General features: G+C 43.7%; 1 protein-coding gene and 1 non-coding gene across 2 annotated transcripts; both read right to left on the bottom strand.

Moving 5' to 3' along the window:
- Positions 1-2,968: 2,968 nt before the first annotated feature.
- Positions 2,969-5,608, bottom strand: RPL37 (ribosomal protein L37). The gene is made up of 4 exons (XM_036068464.2): positions 5,485-5,608; positions 4,689-4,824; positions 4,363-4,447; positions 2,969-3,085 (listed from the first exon to the last, which is right to left on the bottom strand). The coding sequence occupies exons 1-4, from the start codon at positions 5,485-5,487 to the stop codon at positions 3,016-3,018; spliced, it is 294 nt and encodes a 97-aa protein (XP_035924357.1). The 5' UTR covers positions 5,488-5,608; the 3' UTR covers positions 2,969-3,015.
- Positions 3,166-3,246, bottom strand: LOC118520427 (small nucleolar RNA SNORD72). Its single transcript, XR_004909665.1, has one exon. It is a non-coding gene; the product is annotated as a small nucleolar RNA SNORD72 (small nucleolar RNA).
- Positions 5,609-11,336: the final 5,728 nt, after the last annotated feature.

Consider the following 11,336-nt stretch of genomic DNA (forward strand, 5'->3'; position numbering starts at 1 on the left):
TTTCTCAGCAGTTCAGTATGGGTAACTGAGCTACCTGAGTGGGTCAGGTGTACCTTTTACTGTCTTAATATAATTAAGTGGGACATCTTTTGTCAGATTGGGATCCACTGCCCAAACCTCAGCCAATGCTCAGGACATCATCAGATACATGAGACAAGACACGAACTTTCTGCAAACTATGACTCATCTGAATCCACCTGTTTGCTCTCTATTCTAAATGTGCCAACCCAGCATCATCTTTCCCATTGCTTCTCCCTGGGCCTTAAAATCAATTTAACTGAGCAGGGTGGTTTCATTTGGTCCATGAGCCTTCTATGATCTGCAGGGATAATTACCATAGCACCAGAGTAATTTTCCAAACTTAGTCCGTGCTAAGGGCCACAGACACTGGCAAATGAAGTCAGCTCACCTTACACTCAATAAACACAGGCCTTTGTTAATACATCACTGCCCACCTGGCCCCTTACCCTTTGCACCAATGCTTTTCCTGACCCAGAATTCATAATTTCACAGGTGTTCAGGTCAGTGCCCATTTGCCCCACAGCCTACTATTTATTCCATAGCCAATACCTAGCTTAGTGGGTCCCTCCATTACTCAGGAACCATTAGTGACACTGGAAGATTTCAGAAAGATGTTGACAGCTAATCAGATTTCAATTCTCTCAAGTACAGCTGAGCCTGAACAAGGCAGGTGTTGGGGTACCAACAGCCCATGTAGTCAAAATGCACATGTAAGTTTCAACTCTCCAAAACCTTAGTCTACTGTTGATTATAAGCGTTACTGGTTAACAGTCAACACACATTGTGTATATATATTATACATTGTACTCTTACAATAAAGGTAGATAAAATGTTAAAACTCAGTAAAGTTTATAGTACTGTACTGCATTTATTGAAAACTCACAATTCAGGGGTGCCTGGGTGGTTCAGTCATTACTCAGGGTCCTGGGATCGAGCCCCACATCGGGCTCCCTGCTCTGCGGAAAGCCTGCTTCTCCCTCTCCCACTCCCCCTGCTTGTGTTCCCTCTCTCGCTTTGTCTGTCAAATCTAAAATCTTAAAAAAAAAAAAATTCCAATGTGTGTTGTTCAAAGACAACCTGTGTATTAAAATTGCTGTTTTTCAATTTCATTAACTTGACTCTAATTACTTTAGGTTGTGACTATGGTAAAAGCAACTTCACTTCCTTACTATTGACTGTGCTCACAAGTCCATAAAGTTACCATCAGCCCTCCAGTTTGCCAGTGAACAGAGGCACGTAAGTTAGTAAAATCACACTAACAAATGGCAACCAGCCTCCAGGAACCAGGCTCTAACAATACATCTCTGGAGCAGAGCTGCCACTCTGGTCTCACATCGGGAAGTCCAGTTATGTTTAGATGAGCTGGGGCTCCCCCAAGTGAATGTAAGCCGTGATCTTAAGGATAAGTTAGAAGCTAAAGAAAAAAAGCAGGACGGCGCCTGGGTCGCTCAATCGTTAAACACCCCACTCTTGATTTTGGCTCAGGTCATGATCTCAGGGTCTTGAGATCACTCAGCAGGGTGTCTGCTTGAGATTCTTTCCCTCTGCCCCTACCCCTGCTCACACACACCTGTGCTTGCTCTCTCAAATAAATGGATCTTAAAAAAAAAAAAAGGCAGGAAGGCAGGACTTAGCTAGTATCTTGGGAAAGCATTACAGGGTGCAGTAAAGGTTAAGGTTGGGAAGGCACTGAAGATCATGAAAGTCCTTTACAGGTCAGGTTGTGATCAATGGGAAGCCGCAAATTACTCAGGACCTGGCCACTTTATTAACGCGCTCCACTTAATCTCTGTTCTCTCACTCAGCAGTCCCAACTACATTGGCCTTGTCTCCTCATTGCAAAATACTGGCAATAAACCACCAGAACTGGGAAAGCATGGCGAAAAATTTCAGTCTTTTTTTTTTTTTTTTTTTTAAAGATTTTTTTTTTTATTTATTTATTTGAGAGAGACAGAATGCGAGAGAGCAAGCACATGAGAGGGGGGAGGGTCAGAGGGAGAAGCAGACTCCCCGCCGAGCAGGGAGCCCGATGCGGGACTCGATCCAGGGACTCCAGGATCATGACCTGAGCCGAAGGCAGTTGCCCAACCAACTGAGCCACCCAGGCGCCCAAATTTCAGTCTTTTAACACAGAAAAATCAATGATCACTCAGTTGACGGTTAAAGAAACTCTACTGGGGACCTATTTATCATTGCCTTTCATCTACAAAAGTTAAGTTTATCTGTTTGGCTTTCCTTTACTTTGTACTCAATCCACTGCATTTGCATGTGGCCCAACTTTCTCTTAACCCATCCCACTCAAGGGTTTTTGACTCACACCTAGCAAGTAGCTTCAAATACTCAGCTGGCCACCTACATCACACACAAGCCTATATGCTAGATACCAAGCAAGCATTTTAGAGACTAGACTGAATTAAGATCACCTTTCCAAAAACATCTCATTCAATCACTATCCTTCATGTTCTCACTGGTCTCCATACCCTATGACGTAAGATTGATGACCACTCCCCAAAGTCATTAGACTATAACAGATGAATATTACTAAAAGCAGTTATGCTTTTTCATTTATTTTTTTTTTTTAAGTTTTACTTAAGTCTCTACACCCCACATGGGGCTCAAACTCGACCCTGAAATCAAGAGTTCCATGCTCCTCCAACTGAGCCAGCCAGATGCCCCTACTCTTAACAGCTTAAACACCCATATGTATCATGAGCTCTGCTGTGCTCATACTGCATTCTTTAAATCGTTTTCCAGTGTTATGTGCTTGAAGGAATCCTGGAATTCTGCTTGTTTATCCTCCTAAGCAGTATCACAACCCAGTTCAAAAGGCAGTGCTCCAGAACAGTCACTTAACAAGTAAATCTAAATATTACGCTGTCCCATCCCCAATCCTATGGCAATTCAATGATACTATAAGGCTATTAAAAATACCTTAGCACACCAGGTATTTTTTTAAAACCAGAACGTTTATTGTGTGACTAATCGTTGAAATCCTTAAGATGAACTGGATGCTGCAACAGCTGCCCTCTTGGGCTTAGGTGTTGTTCCTTCACGGAATCCATGCCTGCATCGTATTAAAAATGAAAACCAGTTACTTCAGCAATAATATATACATTTCAATTTTTATTAATACAGATTTAAATGAGCTTATCTCAGTTAAATGCTGAAATCAGTATCAGATTCATATGTTCAGACATTTATTTTTACAACCATCATCGATAAGCTACAATATTTTCTTTACTTCCTTCTGCTTCAAGATACCTGTTTTAAACATACACTTAACTGCAATTAGAAAAAAGGTCAAGAATTTATTTGGTTGTCCCGATCACCGGGCCAGTACTTCTCTCCTGCTTGCGTTAAGAGACCCATTTCTGAAAATGGGTCCCTAGGTTAGCAGGCAGAGACCCTAAGTACTTTCCTTTAGTCAAGGCAAAACAAGGAGCATGTTTAATCGCTGACATTTTCTAAACTGCTTAACTATGCTTTACATTTTAACTCATTTATTATACATACACATCCTAAGGAGAAAGTGTACTGTTACCCCACTTTTAAAGGTTAGTCTGCCTTCAGTTCATGCTCTCAAACTCCTACATTACATAGCAGTCCACTCACTACAAGCCCACACTATTGTATTATGCTTTGAAGTGCAAAGAAGGTCTCCTCAGCACACAAATACATCTAAGGGTGTTGTGTTTACAAAGCCCCAAAATGCCTGGTGATCTTTTAGAGCTAGAAAATCTGGAATTGAGGGGGCAAAGGCCAGGGATTCTGCTAAGTATCACACAGCACAGGACAGTCTACCCAACAAAGAATTATCTTAGTTGAGACCTAAATGACTAACGCCTTAAAAGACACCGTTAAAATGCAGTTTCTCTGTAAGTTGGGGCTGAAATTCTCCATTTCTAACAACTCTAAAGCCTGACTTTAACAAGACAGTAAGATATCTTCCTTTCTATACAAATGCGGTAATTATGATGGTTTTCTACAGCAGATTTGCACAAAGCCACATTAAGTGAAGGCCCAATCCTGGACCTCAATCACCACTATTGTCTTGACAAATTTGGTAAGAAAGTGAGGTGTAACCTATCCCTAAGAAATATCATTACATTTTGGGGTGTCTAGCTCAAACCGCACTCTAGACATTTATTTATAATGTTGCTCATTGAGAGATTAACAAAATCCAGATTAACTGATCTGAAGGTTACAGTGGCAGCAGAAAAAAATACCCTCCCAACACTTCATCCCCACTAACCGGGATAGTATCCTTATTTTACAGCAGATAAAGGAGGTTCTTCTCCAAGCTCACAGAACCAGTTGCCATGAAAACACAAAAAACTGTACCTGAATCTGCGGTATACAATTTTTAGGTGCCTCATTCGACCGGTCCCAGTGGTGTTTCGTCTTTTAGCCTTGGCACTCCAGTTATCTAAAACACAAATTCAGGTGAGGTTCTGATCTTCCCCACATACGTTATGGGCACCGTTGGTCAACATACTTAAAGACTGCCTTCCTTGTTTTTTTAAATCCACTTCCCCCGTATACAGATGCACTTTTACGTTGAGTACCAACTAATGCCTCAAGCCATGCCCACTTCCCTACATCGCAAACAGACTGCTGACCTCCATCCCAACCCCTGACACAGTCGGCCCGAAACACATTCCACTTACACTTTCTCTTGCGCTTGGCAGGATAGCCGCACTTGCCACAGGTGGACTTCTGAAGGTGGTAGGCCTTCGAGCCACAGCGGCGGCACAGCGTGTGCGTCTTATTGCGACGCTTCCCAAACGATGACGTCCCCTTCGTCTGCAAAGAGGAGGAACAATTTTGAGATCTACTGATTTCTATACATATCCCGACATTTTCAGGAAAAGAAATTACTAAGACTTAAAGACAATTAGAGAAGAGTTTAAAGACAATCTAGGGCTGAAACTGTGGCGGAACTTCCTAACTTCTTAAATGCAAAATCAGAGACCACTACCAGCATTTCACGGTATCTAAAGCCTTCTGCAGGGGTTGCTTTATTTTGAAATCGGCTACATTCTTTAAAGGAGAGAGAAAAAAGACAAGCCGCAAGACGAAATAACGTGGTGGTTTTCCTACCTACCCCGACCCCCAAACCTAAGAGATCCTGCCAGGCCTCATCAACAATGAATTTTTTTGCTTACAGAGCCAAACACTCCCAGACCACGCTTCTTCCTTCAGTTCTCATCCGAAGGCAACGCTTCTCCAAAGATCAAAAGAAAACAAGGAACCTAGAGTGGCTCCTACTCCACGACTGTAGACTCAGCATCCCCAGGTACAGTTAGGAGCCATTCTTCTGGCTCTTGAGGGCCACCGCATGCCCCTTTCCTGCCCACCCGCTCCCTCTATCAGCGACCTTGCCGGCCCCCTAAGGATGGAAGGGAGCGCGACGCACAGGACGAGGATGGAAGGCGATTCGGAGAACCACTGGAAACAACTCACCATCTTGTTTCCGCGGCAGACCCCAAAGAGACCGGAAGAGGAGGCACTTCCGCTATATCGTGCTCAGAAGCTTCCGCCCAGGGAAGTACTTCCGGCAGGGCGCGGTGCACCGTTCTCAAACGCCCGTAGCCGCAGTGGGGGTGGGGTCTAAAGGAGGATGCAGAGCAAGGCAGGGCCAATAGGGGTTTCGGCGCTCCGCCGGCGGGAGGGCTCACGGCTTCCTGGCGTCGGAACGGGTGTGTGTTCGCCGGACCCGCCGTGGTCGAGACCTGCCTTGATGCCAGAACTCGGTTCTTTGTGCGAATGCTCCTGCTCTCCCGCCTCCTCGTGTTCCGGATTTGTGGCCACATCGCGGATTTCGGTCCCCGAGCTGGTGGGGAACCTGGGGGTGCCTCCGCGCTCCCGGCGTGGAGGGTGCCGGATGGGACTGGGATTCCGATCTGGGAGAAACTGGCCCCTCCAGATCCCTCCTCACCCGGCTGGAAGCTTGTGGCTGACCCTGGTTCTCCGGGAGGTCGCCGGCGGTTAGGAGGCACGGACCGGCCTCTGAGGAGCTGGGCTCCGAATGTTAAAAAGAAAGGCGAATAATGTTTTTTTTTTTTTTTTTTTAAAGATTTTATTTATTTATTTGACAGAGAGAGACACAGCGAGAGAGGGAATACAAGCAGGGGGAATGGGAGAGGGAGAAGCAGGCTTCCCGCGGAGCAGGGAGCCCGATGCGGGGCTCGATCCCAGGACCCTGGGACCACGACCTGAGCCGAAGGCAGACGCTTAACGACTGAGCCACCCAGGCGCCCCCGAATAATGTTTTTTCTAACTGTAGTAGTTCAGAGGCAAATTTTTGATGTAAAATTTAAGTATGCTAAGGGATCACACGTGGAAACTTTGAATATAGTTTCCTGTACCCCGATGTGAGGAAATCTGATTCGCCCCTTTAGGTAGGTAGGGCCTGGAAGTCTGTACTTAAGCCCTTTCTAAATAGATTCTGAGTTGGTGGTTTCCAGATCTTGATAGACGCTAATCCAGTTGTAACCTCTTACCCAGCAACGCCCCCACTCTCGCAAAACAACAAAAAATTCAAACATTTAAGAGTTAACAGGGAAAAAGATCCCAAAGAGCCATATAATGTGCTTACATTCTATGTAAACCGAGAATTCTTTACCTGTCACATGTGAAATAGCAAAAGTGACGGACTAGTCGGTGGCAGAACAAAATGAACTCTAGGAATCAGGGGTTTATAGGACAGTCCCTGTCCTCATGGAAACAGTAAATAGGGGGTAAAGAGGAGGCCAACTTGTGAATGCTTGGACCAAACTGCCATTCAGGGGGCTTTCTGGATTAGATGCTGTCTTAGTTTCTTACTACTGTTCTAAGTAGTTACCACAAAGTTAGTGGCTTAAAACAAAACAAATTAATTAAGCTATACTGCTTTTTAAAAAATTTCATTTACTCAAGAGGAATAAATTCTGGAGATATGTTGTACCTCATTGTGCCTATAGTTAACAATACTGTATATGTACACCTAAAATCTGTTAAGAGGGTAGATCTCTAGTTAAGTGTTCTTCTTAACTGCAGTTAAAACACACATTACGGTTGTGGTCACGAGTCTGAGATTGGTCTCACTGGGCCCAGGTCAAAGTGTGGGCAGGGCTGCATTATTTTCTTGGAGGCTCTGGAAGATCTGTTGTCACTTTTTTAAGTTTCTAGAGGCTGTCAGCATTCCTTGGCTTATTTAAATCCAGTTAAGAGTCTCATATCACACCCTTCTGCGTCCCTCTTCTACTTTTAAGGCCCTGTTAAGTTAAACAAGGAGGTCATTGAACTGAGGTGGCTCTAATGCTTTGGGGACCTAAGCAAACAGAAATCTAAGCCTGTAAATGCCTCAGGATTGGAAAACCAAAACACTAAGGACAGGGTGCCTGGCTGGCTCAGTCAGAGGAGCATGGACTCTTGATCTTGGGTAGTGAGTTTGAGCCCCATGTTGCGTGTAGAGATTATTTAAATAAAAGCCAACAAACAAAACAACCACTAAGGACAACCAATCACAAACAACTAACTAGGCCTAAAGCTATAGCCAATCAATTTCCTTTCTTTACTTTTGCACTTTCTCCTTTCCCCTGGCTCCAGAAGGCTGAGCATTCCTAACCCACTTCTCATTGGGCACTGCCCTGTTAGAACTGAATTTTGCTCAAACTTCAAATTTTAAATATGCCTCAGTTTATTTTTTAACAGCCCCTTGTGATTGCATTGGCCCCACCAGACAACTTCCTCAGCTCAAGATCAGCTGATTTAGCAACCTTTATTTGTAACCTTAATTGTCCCTTGCTATGTAACCTAACGTATTTATAGGTTGTATTAATTAGGACATAGACATTGGGAAGGACAGTGGGAGATCATTATTCTGCCTAGTACGGGTGTTAGAAGAAATGCGATTAGGAAAGGTAGGGCAGGTGGCAACCACTGAGGACCCAAGCAAGCAGTTTGACAGGCACTGTGTGAAATTCTCTTTTACCTCAGACCCTCCCAGAACTGTAGACAAAGTGAAATATTTTTCCTGCTCCTTGATGTAAAGTGGTTGTTTCTGATACTACACTATTTTGGCCCTGATCAGGAAAACCCCTGGCTCTTCAAAGCCAGTTTATAACTTCCAGGTTCCTATCCAAATGCCAGAGTTAGTGGCATGGATCAACTTTTTTTTTTTTTTTTTGACAGAGAGAGACACAGCGAGAGAGGGAACACAAGCAGAGGGAGCGGGAGAGGGAGAAGCAGGCTTCCCGTGGAGCAGGGAACCCAATGTGGGACTCGATCCCAGGACCCCAGGATCATGACCTGAGCCGAAGGCAGATGCTTAACGACTGGGCCACCCAGGCGCCCCAAAATTTCTACTTTTGAGGCACATTTAGTTAAAACTCTTACCTAAAATTAATTTTTAATATTACATAAGGATTTGCTTAATCTTTTTTCAACCTCAGGGACAGTAGAATTGAATTATTATCCTTGATTCTTAATACATCCTCAGCATTGGTCCATGCAGCATTGATCCCTGCCTTTATTTACATATTTAATTACCTTTAATAATATAGTAAGGACCTTTAAACTCATCCCTGGATGATATCCTACGTCTAACTCCATAATCTCCCTGTCCCCTTATCCCATCTTATCCCCAACTTCTCCTGAACCTAGGTAACCACCCTTCTTAACTTTATTATTTCCTTACTTTTCATTTTATATAATTTTTTTAAAGATTTTATTTTTTTTAAAGATTTTATTTATTTAACAGAGAGACACAGAGAGAGAGGGAACACAAGCAGGGGAGTGGGAGAGGGAGAAGCAGGCTTCCCACCGAACAGGGAGCCCGATGCGGGGCTCGATCCCAGGACCCTGGGATCATGACCTGAGCCGAAGGCAGACACTTAATGACTGAGCCACCCAGGCGCCCTAAAGATTTTATTTTTAAGTAATCTCTACGCCCAACGTGGGGCTTGAACTTAAAACCCTAAGATCAAGAGTTGCATGCTTTACCAACTGAGCTAGGCACCCACACTTTATATAATTTTTTTTTTTTTAAAGATTTTATTTATTTATTTGACAGAGAGAGACACAGCGAGAGAGGGAACACAAGCAGGGGGAGTGGGAGAGGGAGAAGCAGGCTTCCGGCCGAGCAGGGAGCCTGATGCAGGGCTCGATCCCAGGACCCTGGGATCATGGCCTGAGCCGAAGGCAGACGCTTAATGACTGAGCCACCCAGGCGCCCCCACACTTTATATAATTTTAATTACTCCATGTATATTCCTAAAATGTGTGTATGCATGTGTATGTATTTAAGTTACATTCAACTTTTAAAAAGGGTATCATGCGGTATATAATCTTTTGGGACTTAAAGTTTTCCTTTTATATTTTTATGATTATATTGTGGGTCACTGAAGTTCATTCTTTTTGAATAGTGCATACTGTTACATGAAATACTACAGTTTATTCATCTAGTGTCCTGTTGATAGTTACTTAGATTGTCTTCAGGTTCTTGTGAACTATGGCACTGTAAATAAAGACCAACTAGGGGAGCTTGGGTAGTTCAGTCAGTTAAGTGTATGACTCTTGGTTTCCACTCAGGTCATGATCTTGGTGTTGTGGGAGAGGCCCTGGGTCGGGCTCTGTGCTCAGCGTGGAGTCTGCCTGGGATTCTCCCTCTGCCCCTCCCACTCGTGTGCTCTCTCTCTCAAATAAATAAATAAATACTAAAAAAAAAAAAGACCAACTAAATAGTTGGGTATTTGCGTGGCTTAGTTGGTTAAGCCTCCTACTCTTGATTTCAGCTCAGGTCATGATCTCAGGGTCGTGAGATTGAGCTGTGTATGGTAAGGAAAATCTGTGTCCTGAGATGGCTGACTAAGCCAGTGAGAGTCCCAGTCCTTGCCCTGGGGCTCTTCCAGGTTCTTCTCCCTGCTCTGCTTCCCACACACACCAATCTGGGTTCTTCTCCCTGTCCCGCTTCTCGCACGTGCCAAAAGTGCCAAGTATGCGGAAGTAGAAGTGTATAAATTGCCCCCTTTGTACTCGGGGCTGAGACCTTTGGAGACCGCTCTCCTCTGAGTGTGCTGGCGTTGAATAAACTTCCTGTCCTCCAAGATCTCCGGGTGCCGCTTGGTCCTTCCGACGGGCGATCCAGTCCAGGTTCCGTAACATGTAGGTCTCCGTGCTCAGCACGGAATCTGCTTGTCTACCCCCTCCCCCACCTTGCACGCACATGCACTCACACATACTCTCTCTCTCAAATAAATAAATAAAATCTAAAAAATAAATAAATAAAAACTGAAGTCTGCTAATAGAAACAAAAATGTAAACTATTAAATATGCAGTAGTGTTTAAAGTATCCCCAGAGATAACCAGTGTTACAATTGGGGTATCTCTCTCCTGACTGTCTTCTTTTAAATATATATCTATATATACATTTTATATATGTACATTATACACATTTTAATTTTTTAAACAAAAGTGGGATGTGTAACTTTCTGTCTTTCATAACAATATATCATGGATAGCACTAGTTGTCAATATACATAGACTTACTTCATCCTTTTATTTATTTATTTATTTTTCTTTAAGTAAACTCTACCCCCAACGTGGGGGTTGCGCTCGTGACTCTTAGATCAAGAGTCTCATGCTCTACAGACTGAGCCAGCCAGGCACCCTGCTTCATCCTTTTAAACTGTTTTTTTCTGTTTCACTGTTGATGTATCAACATTTATTCCACAAATCCCCAATTTATGGAAATCCTGGTTATTTTAAGTTTTCCGCTGTTATAAACAATGTTGTCATGCAGATTCTTGCACATATATCTTTGGGCATTTGTCTGATTATTTCTTTGAGATAATTTCCTAGAAATGAAGTTGCTGAGTCAAATGGTATAAATTTGTGTGTTTATCTATCAGCATTTATTTATTTTTTGCTGCCTATTGCCAGATTTCTCTCCTGAAAGAGTTAATCAATTCACATTCTTATCACAAATAGAGCTCAGAGCAGGGAATACCTAGTCCAAACTGAAGTTCAAGAGAGACTTCTCGGAGCAATTGACCCTGGGGCTGAGTCAAGATGAGATGGACTCAAGTCATCAAAAGAGTAGATAATCTAATGTCCGCCATGCTACGGAAGGGAAAAATGAAGCGGGGGGTTGGGGGTTGGGAGTGGAATCGAAGGGGAGACGAACCATGAGAGACTATGGACTCTGAGAAACAAACTGAGGGTTCTAGAGGGGAGGGGGGTGGGGGGATGGGCTAGCCCGGTGATGGGTATTAAGGAGGACACGTACTGCATGGAGCACTGGGTGTTATACGAAAACAATGAAGCGTGGAACA

Source organism: Halichoerus grypus, chromosome 2 (assembly GCF_964656455.1).
Source record: "Halichoerus grypus chromosome 2, mHalGry1.hap1.1, whole genome shotgun sequence".
Classification (NCBI taxonomy): Eukaryota; Metazoa; Chordata; class Mammalia; order Carnivora; family Phocidae; genus Halichoerus; species Halichoerus grypus.